Source organism: Sitophilus oryzae, unplaced genomic scaffold (genome assembly GCF_002938485.1).
Source record: "Sitophilus oryzae breed Bouriz unplaced genomic scaffold, Soryzae_2.0 scaffold_610_pilon_pilon, whole genome shotgun sequence".
Classification (NCBI taxonomy): Eukaryota; Metazoa; Arthropoda; class Insecta; order Coleoptera; family Curculionidae; genus Sitophilus; species Sitophilus oryzae.
In genome coordinates, this window is record NW_022147208.1 from 357,016 (window position 1) to 372,577 (window position 15,562).

At 32.0% G+C, this 15,562-nt stretch overlaps 1 protein-coding gene across 3 annotated transcripts in view; it reads right to left on the bottom strand.

The window, feature by feature from the left end:
- LOC115887692 (ALK tyrosine kinase receptor) overlaps positions 1–15,562 on the bottom strand; it is an 86,847-nt gene that overhangs the window by 70,941 nt on the left and 344 nt on the right. For 2 of the 3 annotated variants that reach the window (XM_030907157.1, XM_030907155.1), the window contains exon 2: positions 951–1,249. In XM_030907157.1, coding sequence (XP_030763017.1) covers positions 951–1,138 — 188 coding nt within the window. In that variant the 5' untranslated portion in view covers positions 1,139–1,249. Of the gene's footprint in view, positions 1–950; positions 1,250–14,675; positions 14,747–15,562 lie in introns of those variants that run through there. The other variant, XM_030907156.1, reaches the window with a different exon arrangement.

Below are 15,562 nucleotides of genomic sequence, written 5' to 3' on the forward strand. Positions count from 1 at the left end.
AAGTGTAAATTCACAGAAAAAGTGTAAATTTACAGGAAAGTGTAAATTTACAGAAAATGTGTAAATTCACAGAGAAAGTGTAAATTTATAGAAAAGTGTAAATTCACAGAAAAAGTGTAAACTTACAGAAAAGTGTAAATTTACAGAAAAAGTCTATATTTACAGAAAACTTGTAAATTCACTGAAAAAGTGTAAATTTACAGAAAAAGTGTAAATTCACAGAAAGTGTAAATTTGCAGAAAAAAGTCTAAATTTACAGAAAAAGTGTAAATTTACAGAAAAAGTGTAAACTTACAGAAAAAGTGTAAACTTAAAGAAAATGTGCAAATTCACAGAAAAAGTGTAAATTTATAGAAAAGTGTAAATTCACAGAAAAAGTGTAAATTTACAGGAAAGTGTAAATTTACAGGAAATGTGTAAATTCGCAGAAAAAGTGTAAATTTATAGAAAAGTGTAAATTCACAGAAAAAGTGTAAACTTACAGAAAAGTGTAAATTTACAGAAAATGTGTATATTCACAGCAAAAGTGTAAATTTACAGAAAAGTTTTTTTTCATAAAAATATTTTTCAATGTTGCGATGGCAGCTCTACGCTTTTGTAAAAAACTGTGTTAAGCGACATTAGACGAGATGAGATTTTGGACGATTTAACAGTTTGAAAAATATGTGGTGCTGTTGTTTGAAGGAAAAAAAATGTAAAATGAATTCAAGTGACTTGATCAGCTTAATTATTGGTGAGAACGCACCTTTATAGGTATTTTAGTATACCTATCTAAGGCGGCTAATTACACCATAAAATTTCTTTGTCAAAGATTTTATTCAAAATATATCTTATGAAGAATTTGATAACACTATCAAATTTTTCATAAAATATCTTTTATAAAAGATCTTTGACAAAAGAATTTGATGGTGTAATAATAGCCTACTAAAACAACTGAAAATATTACCTACCTAAAGAATCGATCAACTTCATCAGTTAACCGAATACGAGTATTGCTATCCGATGGACGTTTGACATTATCTAAATCTAAGGAGGTAGTGGCATTGTCCTGCAGGACGTCCTGACAGGAACCGGGGTTTACCAGCGCGTAAAACAACAGGAATAACAGCTGGAGATGTCTCCACATGGTCGTGGACATGTTACAGGCTGTCGAAGGCTGTTATTCGCTCAAAAGCGTCGAATAGAAGAAGATTTAGTTAACATCTTGTAGTTGGAGTGGTTGTGGAACCCTGTAGAAATGGTATCTTGTCTGAAAAAGAAATTAAGTTGTTAGTTAAAATCTTAAAAATAAAGATACTTCTAAAAAGGCTTAATTTTTTTACTGGCTTACTAAAAGCTTGAATACACTTAATATTGTATAAATACACTAAGGACAGCTTTGCTTCTAAAAAGGACACCGCATAAAACCGATTAATCTTTTCTCAGTCAAAGGAAGCCATGATCGAATGAATTAATTGTCAAGCATCCTGTGACGTCAATAAGGATTATAAGACGCATACAAGGCAAACATATTAGAAATGAATTGAGTGAATTGGCTTCCTGGGCTTTATATTTCTAAAACCATAAATATAAAATATTTCAGATGACCGAAAGGTTTCAGACAGCAGAGGAATAAGGAAGTCGAGAGCTCTATATTAAAATAAATTTCGTGGCTAACTTGAACAAAGTTTATCGCCCTTTTAATATGGCCATTTCTATTTGTTAATTTCAAATGCAAAGCACTAAATAAGAATCAAACTTTTTTAATAAATAAAAAAAATTGTGAATGTACACACACCGGAAAAATCTAGGGATATCATTTCATTAAAGTTAAAAATAAATGTTTTGAATAAATAACCACATATTTGTAGGCCGATTCTTTCTACTTCGATTGAAACGAAGTAGTCACACTAGTTATTTCTAAATTTGGGATATTTGCAGAAGTGTTTGTGCATTTTTTATCAAATGTATAAAAAGCACCAAGCATCAATTGTTCGAATTTAACCTGTACTGGCTATGTTTTTATGATAACTGACCAGAATTCATTCAAATAACTCTGTTTAGTATTAAACGACATTATGGAGCGTAGACATCTTAACAGAGACGAAATGTTAAGAGCCATGGGTATGCTCGAAGTTGGAATGCGCCAAATCGACGTAGCTAGAGCATTAAATACAACGCAAAGTGTAATATCGCGATTAAGTGCACGCTACCGTGAAAGTGGTGATGTTGCTGAAAGGCACACAATGGGACATCGCATTACTACCCCTCAGCAAGATCATTTTTTACAATTAAATGCTCGACGCCGACCGACTCTTACAGCACCAGAGCTTAGTTTAATTCTCCAGGAAACACATAATGTAACCGTTAGTCCTGACACTGTTCGCAATAGATTAAGAGAGGTCAACTTAAGAAGCAGACGCCCCTGGAGAGCTGAACCCTTAACGAGAGGAAATCGAGAGGTACGATATTTGTGGGCTCAAGATCATGTTCAGTGGTCGAATGAACAATGGGCCAATGGGCCAAAATTCTCTTCACGGATGAGGCACGCTTTGGAATTCATCCGGATTCGAGAAGGCTTAGGGTATGGAGAGAACCGGGAAATCTTATTCGGTTGGATCATGTTCAGGAAGTGCAGTTAGGCCGAAAAACCGATCTCGTTTTTCTTGAAAGGTTTCTAACATGAATCACATATCGTGATTTAATTTTTGAGCTTGTCGTGTTACCATATGCCAATGATTTTGGGAGAAACTTCATTCTCATGCATGACAATGCACGGCCTCATACAGCCAGAGTGGTAAGTGCGTTTATCAATGCTCATCAATTAAACATCTTACCCTGACCGGCACAATCTCCTGACCTCAACCCCATCGAGCACGTATGGGACGCGGTCCAAAGAAGAATTTTGAGAATGGGTATGCCTCGTGAAACTCGTAGGGATCTGGTTCGGGCCGTGAATGCAGCGTGGCAGGCTGTACCTCAAGAAGAGATCGACAACCTGATCAGGATCATGGAGAGACGATGTAGGGCTGTAATGAACAGTAGAGGAGGCCATACCCTTTATTAAGTAAAAATGGGGTTATCTTTTTTTTTTAATTCACAGTTTAGAATAAAAAAAAAATGTGTGTATTTTTTTGAGTTCAATAAAAATCAAGATAAATTTAAAAAATTCGGCAAATTTCGCATTTTTATTTCCAATACGTCCTGTAAACTATTTGTTTATTTTAATTTTATTATATCAGAAATGCAAATAATAAAATTACTGACGATGGATAAAATTGTAATATCCCTCGACTTTTCCGGTGTGTGTATTTGAAAAATTACATATATTCGATACCAATCAAAGTTTAAGTTACGTAATCGAGGGCGCGATTTTTAAATTCATTGTTGCCAACCATAGACATACTCGGCGCCTGCCTGACTAACTGGAATTTAAATTTCCCACTGGGGACTCAGGTGGTAGCCCTGCTGTAAAAAATGTCAAGTTGCCACATTTATTTATTTATTTTCTGACATTGTCATTCGTTTGGGCACTTTAGTTTTGTATTACGAAATTACGAGTTTTTGGTTTAAATGAATTGTGTTGTGATATTTTAAGCTTAAAAAGTTTTACTAGCAGACTTTGCAGTCAAACATTGTTCTTTTTAGAACCTCCTTTAGTGCGAAGTGGTACAATATGTATCGCTTAATAGCTGTAAAAAACTCTTCGCAACTTTATTAGAATATTTTGAACGGAAAAGCGGTAGTAAGGGCCCTTTATGTCCCTTAAGTGTTGTTAAGAAGGTAAGTTTTATTTATGTAAATAATAACAGTTTTTTTTTGAAAATTGGTTCTTGGGGTTATGGTCCGTATATAAATTTGTTTATTTTTTTATTTTGTAGTGAAACACATTATCAAAGTTTACGTTTCGATCTATATTAGATCATCTTTATCAAAACTTGTTCTACAAAGTAAAATACATCACTAGTAAACATCAAAAAATAGAAAGATTTAAAATTTACATTATAAACTTGAACGTCATAAAAACAACTTATATACTTACATTTTAACACAGCACCTACTAATACATCTATTCAATATTAAACAAACACATAGACTGACACACTAATATATTTCTTTGGTTGCTCGACTGCATTTTTTTGTTCTCCCTGTGAACCGCTATTGATATGGATATGAAACAATCGATAGTTCCTTTTTTTGTAAAAAATGTATTAATTTTGGTTCACATAAATTAATTAATCAAATTATAGTATATTTTGCTGAAATTTTGCGTATCAGATTTTGTGTTTATGGTATTGTTATTTTTTTGTATATATATCATTTCTAAAAATTCTCTTTTTCTTGTATGATTTTCGGTTGCCAAATAATAACAGTTTATATATTTATAATTAATTTATTTTTGTTTCCTAAAATATTTTGAATAAATGAAAATATGTAAAAAAGTGGGCAACGCTGTGTCAGTCAAGCTTAATCACGTGACTAAAAGTTTATTTGATATGAACTATATAAGGGTTAAAAAAATGCAGCTTATGTCAAAATTTGACAGTCCTTATGGGGTTTCGGTATTTTGAATATTAAAATATGACGTTTCAAATAAACCTCTTAAACTCTCATAATTTAAACATTTTTTCATCAGAAACAATGGCGCTACCGACAGATATTTTGCCATACAGAAATATCTATTATATTTGAAAATAAATTGAAATATTACAAAAACCACTAATTTTAGAGATATATCATTATATACAAAAATGTTATAGTATGGTCCTAAAGTTTTGGGAAAATTTTCATCTGGTTTGGTAAGGGTTTGGTTAAGTAATAAAATGCATTTAATGAAGTAATCATAGTAATGAAATGTCATCAGTCGTGTCACTTCAGTAAAGAAAGCAAAAGATTTTGGGTTCTGCTTCTTAAAATGTCTTATAAAATTGATCTTCGTCGAGGAGTTTATAATCTTGTTGGGCGAATGGCGAAACGAGATATTGTAGTCATTTATTGGGATCAAAACATTAGCAAATCGACAATTTATCGCACAATCAAAGAACGTGAAGAAGGGATACCATGTGTAAATTTGCCTAAATCCGGTCGGCCGCGGGTTTTGAACCAAATATGAGAAGGAAGACTAATTGAAGCAGCAAAACAGAAAATTGGGATCTCACAGCGAAAACTGGCCAGGAGATTTAAGTAGACAATCCCCCTATCCTACCTCAGGCTCGCCCAATCGAAGAGTTCTGGGCAATATTGAGTCGGAAAGTCTACAATAACGGGTGGGAAACACAAAACGAAGAACAATTGCGACGCCGTATATTCAGAAAAATTACAGAAATCGACGCCGAAGTTGTCCAAAGGATGATGCAACGCGTCAGGGGAATTCGTAGGCAAATCGAAAATAACGCTCTCTTGTCCACTGTTTGAATTTTATTTTATAATTAGAATAGTAAACATAGGTTGTTTAAAAATATGATAAAAATATAAAACTATTTTTGTAAGAGTTGTCAGTTTCTGAATTTTTTCCCAAAACTTTAGGACCATACGTTAGAATTTTACACAGAATATAAAAATAAAATAAACAATACACATTACACTTTTTTGAAGCACCCTGTATATTGAAAAATAATTTTTAATTATTGTGTATCTTATCATTCCCTAAACTTTTTCTATTTAACATTTTTTCGTAATTCTGAGAATCAACGAGATAGTAATGAATTTTATCGTTGACTAACCCTGTAAATTAGGGTTGCCAACCGTCCTCTATTCCAGAGGACAGTCCTCTTTTTGATATCACTGTCCTCTTTTTTTCACGTATTGAAAAACTCCTCTTTTTACATACCATACTCAACATCTTAAAAAGATAGAAAAGAAATTTATGTACAAGAAATATTTGTGGAAACGATAAACATGTTTAACAATTTTATGTTTACTGACTCATGTTTGAAGATTTTTTTTTTGTTGAAAACGGTTTGAGTATCAATATTTTTCAGAAAGTAAGAAAGATCATCAATCGTATTCCGTTTACAAGCCGTTTACATCACTTTTTGGTAAAGTTTCTAGACATAAAATATAGGACTGTCTAAAAATTGACATAAAACTTATCAAAAATTAACACTAATTATAGAAAGATTAAGAAAGAATGGAACGTTCCCAGATGGACAAGTCTGTTACTACACAATTTAAAAATAATTTTTACTCAATATCAAAAAATAAATTACAACCTTCTTTAGGCAAAGGCAAATTGAAAACCGTTCACTGTTTCGAACTAAACCAAGAGCATCTTTTTTTACGTAAACCAGTCCTACTTTTAATTTTCATTTATTGAAATTACTGTATCTTTACCCTTAAGGATAAAAGAACTACCACTAATAGTTACGGAATTTTACACTATCGCTATACGCTTTGGCATTAAAATGTGTGTAAGAGTACCAAATTTCAAGAAAAACAGTTTACCAATGTTTTTAAAAATAAAGAAAATATATTATTTTTATTTACCCTTTCGAGGGCTGTAACTTCTTCGGGAAGCATTTTAAGGAATATATTCATAGAAACTTTTTGTTTTATTTTTATCTGTAGAATCACCCATCCAAGTTAGATACTCTGTTTTTTTTGACACCCTGTATATAACGCCAGACACTTAAAAGTGAATGAGCGCTCTGTGCGCTAAGGTGCGAATATAATCAACTTCTGTCGATGTTTGTTCTCAAAATAGAATCAAAATATTTTGAGTTTTCGTTTTATCTTTATTCAATTTATATGCTATTTATATTTTATTACGAGGTGATTGTACAAAGTACTAAAAGAATGCTAGACAAAAGTCTGTCGCAGGTATAAATACAGCGATGGCTGTGAAATAAGATCGCTGTTGTTTTGAAAAACACCCCGTAGCTCCGAAACGGTAACAGATATTGATGTGCAGTTTTCATCATCATGTTTTTGATGAAAATTGAGCTCCAGACACCGATATTAGTTTTCGTCTATCTCCTATAGAAAAGGGTGTTTCCATTTAAAAGCGTCGAATTTGACCCACCATGTACAAGACATATTTGTGGAAGCGATAAACATATTTAACAATTTTATGTTTACTGACTTAGCTTATGTTTTGACGATTTTTTTTTTGTTGAAAACGGTTTGAGTATCAATATTTTTCAGAAAGTAAGAAAGATCATCAATCGTATTCCGTTTATATAACTTTTTGGTAAAGTTTCTAGACATACTTTACTGAAAATTGACATAAAACTTATCAAAAATTAACACTAATTATAGAAAGATTAAAAAAGGATGGAACGTTCCCAGACGCACAAGTCTATTTCTAAAATAAATATTTTTCTCGAATCTACACAATTTAAAAACAATTTTTAATAAAAATAAAAATTACAACCTTCTTTAGGCAAAGGCAAATTGAAAACCGTTCACTGTTTCGAACTAAACCAAGAGCAACTTTTTTTACGTAAACAAGTCCTACTTTTAATTTTCATTTATTGAAATTACTGTATCTTTACCATCAAGGATAAAAGAACTACCACTAATAGTTTCGGAATTTTACACTATCGCTATACGCTTTGGCATTAAAATGTGTGTAAGGCAGGGGTGGATGGGGAAGTGGAAACCGGCCCGGGAAAAACAGGCAACCGGCCCAAATCCACAAAAACAAAATGACCATAACGAAGAAACTTATTTTATTTATTAATGGTTATGTTATTTATTCATAAGTAAGGGTGTTTTCGCTCGTGCGAAAAAGCTCTTTTGCCTCCGGTTTAAAAAAATATTAAATTGTCTTGATCAAAATTTTAGTAAAGACCAATATTGGGTCGGACATCTGAATTTTTACTACAAACTGGCTCAGTTTTACAGGGTTCCACTGCTTTATTTCCATTATCGAGAACGGTAATTTGATCTTGAATAGGCTACGATTTTGAGAAACTTTAAGACTTCCTGATTCATTCAGTTCAGCTGACCCAATCCTCCTTTTCGGGTATATACTTTCTTACACATTGTAGAAAGAAATTCTCTCTTTTCTGCTACAGTAGCAGCCTCCTCGTGTATACGTGTTTTTAACTGAATGAACCGCGGTCGCCATTAAAACTGCAGCATTTTTTAGGTTATTATATAGTTGATATGCCATGACTCAAACGAAAAAAACCTAGGCAATACCTAGGCAGTGGATCTTACCAGGCTATATGTGTTCTGATGTAATGTTATGTTACAGTCCATAATAAGAATATTTGGATTTTCGAGACATATTAATATTTTATTATCTAATCTAGTTTAAACCTTATTTAACTCTTCTCTGCTGTCTCAATAATTTTTAGCAAATTCATTTTAGCAACGTTTTAAACAACAATTTAGACTTGGCTTTTAGTTCTCAGACTTGGTTTTTAGTCTGTCCCCAAGTCAAGCCAAGTATAGATATGTTTTCTGATTCTCCGTCAACCGCAGGGTTCGCGTCAAATTCGTCTACCTTTTTACAAAGGAGAGCTCGAAAAATATTGCACCGAGGCCCCCAGTTGTCAATCTACGCTACCGTATTCTTAGTATACACTTAAATCGAGACTATTTAAATTTACCTAATGCTATTTCTTTTTGTTGCTGCCAGTCAGTCATATTTATTAGTTATTAATAAAAGAATAGTGGGTAAAACTATCAGTGTAAACCTTAAATAAGTGCAAATATTTTCAGGGGTGGTGTATTTCGACCCCAGGAACACGTTTATGAGGGCTTTTTTTGCAAAAAAGATGTTAAAAATCGAGCATTTTCTTTTAAATTTTTCTGTATATTTTAGAAAACTTTTAGAACTTCCTTTTCACCGCAAATTTTCCCACGGCATAGTTTCTTAATCTCTGATATTACGGCACTAAAAGAGATACAAATACCGAAAAATGGTGGCTCAATTTTTTTAAAAATAAATATATTTTTTAAATTTCCAAACTTTAATAACTCGATTGGACTTATTTGAAACTCGACAAAGAGAAATTATATTTAGCAAATTCATTTTAGCAACATTTTAAACAACAATTTAGACTTGGCTTTTAGTTCTCAGACTTGGCTTTTAGTCCGTCCCCATCCAGAGAAAGACATTTTACAATAGTTATTTTACAAATTGGTGTTTATGTTTAAAAGCAACTAACGATTATACTGATGCAAACTGATTAGTTAGTTATGGAGTCACTAAGGATCTTACGTCACTTTAGTAAGATAAACCATTTAATTTTTGCTAATCAAATCTTTTTTGAGCTCTGATCGGGATTTTATTTACCCTTTCGAGGGCTGTAACTTCTTCGGGAAGCATTTTAAGGAATATATTCATAGAAACTTTTTGTTTTATTTTTATCTGTAGAATCACCCATCCAAGTTAGATACTCTGTTTTTTTGACACCCTGTATATAACGCCAGACACTTAAAAGTGAATCAGCGCTCTGTGCGAATATAATCAACTTCTGTCGATGTTTGTTCTCAAAATAGAATCAAAATATTTTGAGTTTTCGTTTTATCTTTATTCAATTTATATGCTATTTATATTTTATTACGAGGTGATTGTACAAAGTACTAAAAGAATGCTAGAGAAAAGTCTGTCGCAGGTATAAATTCAGCGATGGCTGTGAAATGAAGATCGCTGTCGTTTTATATGTAAACTTATATGGGAAATGTTATCGATCATCATTTCCATGCCAACTGGACGCCGTTTTTTTTTTCAATCATACACACATGGCCAACATTATTGCATATAACGATATTTTTATTTTATTTTGGACCTAATATGATTCTTGTTCTATTTTTGGACATATCGGCTTACTACACGACTAACTAATATAAAATTAAAAATCTAAGTGCAACTAGGCTGTTATTATAATTTTATTTCATAATGACTGAAAATCAACAAAAACAAATTTCATTTTAAACAGAAAATATTGAAAACAATTTTAATTATTTCTCACAACTAATAGTCTGTATTGCCTCCTCCAGCCTCAATGCAAGCTGTGAGAAGACGTGGCATGCTCTCAATTAAGTTGTCCAGAAGATGTTGAGGAATGGCTTCTCATGTTTCGCGTGCAGCAATTTTCAATTCATTTAAGATACGGGGGGATCATTCCTTTTGGCAATATGGCATTTTAGTATGTCCCAAGCATGCTCGATCACATTCATATCTGGAAACATCGGTGGCCACCACAGTTTTCCCCTCCTTATACCCTCTTCCTCACAAAATTCGCGAACCGCTAAAGTGCGATGGGGAGGAGTACTATCGACCATGTAAACAAATTCATCCCCCACTGCCCCTCGAAATGGACGCACAATAGGCTCTAAAACCAATAAATAAAAACAAGAGGAGTTCGAGCTCCGTGCATTATACCTGCCCATACCATAATGCTTCCCCCTTGAAACGGGACACAGAGTTGAGCTGCATTCAAGCGTGCTCGTCTTCCAGATGCTCTCCAGACCAAAGTTCGTCGCGAGTCTGACACTAGGCCTATTCTTGTTTAACTAAACATGACAAAATTCCAATTAGGTCCATTTGCTCTCATCTCCTCAGCACATTGTAGTCGCGTAATTTTGTGCTGTAAATTAAGCTTCGGAACACGTAGAGGCCTCCTTAAATGTAATCCTCTGTTATGGAGTCTTCTTGCTATAGTCTTTCTTCAAACATTTACTACTTCATGGCGAGCTAACTCATTTTTAACAGCAGTACTAGAATTTCGTCGTGGAATTAGGGATATTTGACGGTCTTGCACAGCAGTAGTAACTCTCTTTCTACCTCTTCCAGGCCGGTCTGTAACCTCGTTTGTATCCCTGATTTTTTTTAATATTCGCGAAACATCGCTTTGGTTAACTCCTACAATTTAGTTATTGCAACTTGCCGGTAGCCCTGTTGAGACAGTGTTACTATTCTGACTCAATTAAACTGTGAAATAATGTTTCTAGGCATTTTAAGGCCAAAACAATGGTCAAATTTCTTCTAAAACCTAAGAGACCACAAATCGAAATATGCAAGAATTTGTAATAATATTGGGTCTGAACGATAAACATTGTTTACCATATCCATTTTAACAAAAAAAAATGTTTATTACAGATTATCAAAGCTATGTATAAAAAAAGATTCTTTAAATTCCTTTTCGTATATTTTTAAACGATATATGTATGCAATAATTTTGGCCATGTGTGTAATACAGTACTTTGAAAGCGTTACAAGTTAATTTTAAGGTACTGTCAGTAGTGTCAGTACAGGTAACTGGTATCAGGTATTAATTATTGATTTGAAGCTTGATTTTATGTCGTTATATTCAAGATGGTTATTTTCTTTTATCAATTGTTATATTAGTCAAAAAGGCCTTTGATTAAAACTGTTTTGTTCTTTCTGTGTCCGTTCAGGCTATACCCATTTAATTTGCATTGAAGCATCACATGAAAACATATTTAATAAAAAACGTTTTTGACTAAAACTGTTTCGCTCTTTCTGTTGCAAAACATGTTGTTTAAATACAACAGTTCTGAAATTCTAAATCAGAATATAAAAAAGAGTTTATTACGTCCTAACTCTTATGTCGTAAATACTGTAAATCGCTAAGTATCAAAAAACAAATAAAACCTTTTTATTTTTCCAGCTGTATTTTGAGAAGAAACAACGGAGGCTAATTCGATTATTTTTGAATTCCAAACGCCATTCATGCACTATTGTGTGAAGTGCCAGGCACTCAATATAATTTTCCAATTACGCTAAATACGCGTGTTATTGTAGTTATTGTTAAAACAAGTGTTCTTTAAATAAACATTCCCACTGCCTCTTCATATTCTGATGGAGATGTTTGTTCGGGAAAGGTGATGAATGAATTTTACGTCAAATCGCGGTTCGGCTAATAAAATTGAAATGTCAAAAACTGGATCAAAACGTGAGGTGGATGATGTCAATGGACGCTATATACTCTATGGATTTAAAAAAAAATAGAACGCTATGAATGGAAAAAACAAATCGAATGCTGCCAGGGTCAGTATAATAATAGCCCTGTTGACGGATTGGATATACCATCCGATCGAAAAAAAAACGGCGTCACAGACGGCTGGGAATGACAATCGATGATAATTTCGACGAGGTCAATCTCTAGACGTCATTTATTTGGATCGTACTTTTTTATTTTTTAATAGCGCTTGCTACCAGTAGTTTTTACATAAAAAGTCCTAGCTTTAATTTTCTTTTAACGAAATTACTTTATCTATAGTTAAAATTATAAAGTAATAATAGCTAACAATGCGTTTCACTAACAATGTTAGCAACATTAGTAGATGATTAAAACTAAAATAACCTTCAATAATCGACTGAATTTTCCAAATAATAGTTTAGTTTTTCATCATAAGCTGATATTGTTAATCATGTCGCGCTCATAGTTTAATGTTCATAACATTCATAAGTGTTCTAGTGTATCGTAAATTAGTGTCATAACTATGTTGCTGTGGAAACACCAAATTTCCCAATTTCAACTGTAAAAAAACTAAATTAAAGAGAAAGCTGGCTTATAGAAAGGATAAAGGTTTGAATGTTTTTGATAAAACTAGGTATCCTCGTGAATTTCGGGTAAACAGATAATTTAGTATATCTACATCTCTTTGCCAGAAATGGAGAAATTTCAATAACAGAAACAACAGCGGTACGCGCTCAAATCAAAAAAAAAGTTGGTTTTAGTTATTATTTTTTATCGTTTTTTTTATTAAAATAAGTTATTTGTAAAAACTGCAATTCAATTATCTACATTTCTTTGCAGGAATGGAAGAATTGGACAACAGAAAGAACTTTTACAAAAGAACTTAACAAAAAACAATAAGTGAAACTAAATAAATAACAAATAAAAATAGTATTGTAGAAAGATTGATTTTAGATATTAAAAAGTATAAAAATTATAAAGTAATAGTAGCTAACGATGCGTTTCATTAACGATGTTAGAAACATTAACAGATGATTGAAACTAAAATAAATTTCAATAATCGAGTGAATTTGCTGAATACGACATTCACATCATGTCGCCCTCATAATTTAATGCTCATAACATTCATAAGTGTTTTGGTGTTTCGTAAATTAGAGTCATAAATATGTTGTTGTGGAAACACCAAAGTTTACAATTTCAACTTTAAAAAATCTCAATTAAAGAAAAAGATGGCTTATAGAAAATATCAAGGGGGTTAGTCTTTGGTACACTATATCATTTTACTTTTGTTTTTGATAAAACTAGGTATCCTCAGGTTAAACAGTCAATTTAGTATATCTACATCTCTTTGCTAGAAATGGAGAAATTTCAATAACAGAAAGAACATTAACAAAAAAACTTACAAAGGACAAAGCATAAAGCGAAATAAATATTAGAAAAAAAGCTAGTTCTGTTCAAAGTATGATTTTAAAAAGTAGACAAAAATGAAATGACAAACTGCGAGGTTTTATATAGGATATTAAAACATTTTGTTTTTTTCTCTGGAGAAAGATTAGATGTCAAACATCTTTTGCCCCTTTTCAATGTTAACAATAAAAAATAAACAGGACCAAACGAGAAGAAGCTGACAAATTTAACATTCCAAAACAAAAACTGGTCAAATAAATCAAAAGAATCAGAAATCATGCAGCAATTCGGTAGATATGCTGAGCAAGTAGGAAAGTACTAAACCGATGGCCGCGTATCCAAAGTGACATTTTGTTGTTTGCATCCGAAAACTGTCCTAAACCAAAACCGCAATCTGCAACAATAACTTTGTCTGGTATTGATTTTTCGCACAGTTTTTCATGGTACGCGCTCAAATCTGGTTAGGTTATTACTTTTATTCTTTATTAAAATAAGTTTTGTAAATACTATAATCCAATTATCTATACTTTATGCTGGAATGGAAGAATTGAACAACAAAAAGAACTTTTACAAAAGAACTTAACAAAAGACAATAAATGAAACTAAATAAATAACAAATAAAAATAGTATTGTCGAAAGTTTGATTTTAGAGATTAAAAAGCATAAAAATTATAAAGTAATAGTAGCTAACGATGCGTTTCACTATTAGCAGATGATTAGAACTAAAATATTCTTCAATAATCGAGTGAATTTTCTGAATACGACATACACACATCATCTCGCCCTCACAATTTAATGCTCATAACATTCATAAGTGTTTTGGTGTTTCGTAAATTAGTGTCATAAATATGTTGTTGTGGAAACACCAAAGTTTACAATTTCAACTTTAAAAAAACTAAATTAAAGAAAAAGATGGCTTATAGATAATATCAAGGGGGTTAGTCTTTGTTACCCTATATCATTTTACTTTTGTTTTTGATAAAACTAGGTATCCTCAGGTAAACAGTCTAATTTAGTATATCTACATCTCTCTGCTAGAAATGGAGAAATTTCAATAACAGAAAGAACATTAACAAAAAAAACTTACAAAGGACAAAGCATAAAGCGAAATAAATATTAGAAAAAAAGCTAGTTCTGTTCAAAGTATGATTTTAAAAACTAGACAAAAATAAAATGACAAACTGCGAGGTTCATACAGGATAAAAAAAAACATTTTGTTTTTTTTTCTCTGAGGAAGATTAGTTGTCAAATATCCTTTGCCCTTTTCAATGTTAACAAAAATAAACAGACCAAACGAGAAGAAGCTTTGGGACAAATTTAACATTCAAACAAAAACCGGACAAATAAATCAAAAGAATCAGAAATCATGCAGCAATTCGGTAGATATACCTGAGCAAGTAGGAAAGCACTTAAACCATACGTATCCAAAGTGACATTTTGTTATTTGCATCCGAAAAACTCTCCTAAACCAAAACCGCGTAATCTGCAACAATAAATCTCGGTCTGGGTACGATTTTCGCACAGTTTTTCCGCGGTACGCGCTCAAATCTGTTGGTTAGGTTATTACTTTTTATTCTTTTTTTATTAAAATAAGTTTTTTGTAAATACTATAATTCAATTATCTACATTTCTATGCTGGAATGGAAGAATTGAACAACAAAAAGAACTTTTACAAAAGAACTTAACAAAAGACAATAAATGAAACTAAATAAATAACAAATAAAAATAGTATTGTCGAAAGTTTGATTTTAGAGATTAAAAAGCATAAAAATTATAAAAGAATAGTAGCTAACGATGCGTTTCACTATTAGCAGATGATTAGAACTAAAATATTCTTCAATAATCGAGTGAATTTTCTGAATACGACATACAGACACCATCTCGCCCTCACAATTTAATGCTCATAACATTCATAAGTGTTTTGGTGTTTCGTAAATTAGTGTCATAAATATGTTGTTGTGGAAACACCAAAGTTTACAATTTCAACTTTAATTTGATAAAACTAGGTATCCTCAGGTAAACAGTCTAATTTAGTATATATACATCTCTTTGCTAAAAATTGAGAAATTTCAATAACAGAAAGAACATTAACAAAAAAAACTTACAAAGGACAAAGCATAAAGCGAAATAAATATTAGAAAAAAGCTAGTTCTGTTCAAAGTATGATTTTAAAGACTAGACAAAAATGAAATGACAAGCTGCGAGGTTCATACAGGATAAAAAAAAGCATTTTGTTTTTTTCTCTGAGAAAGATTAGATGTCAAACATCCTTTGCC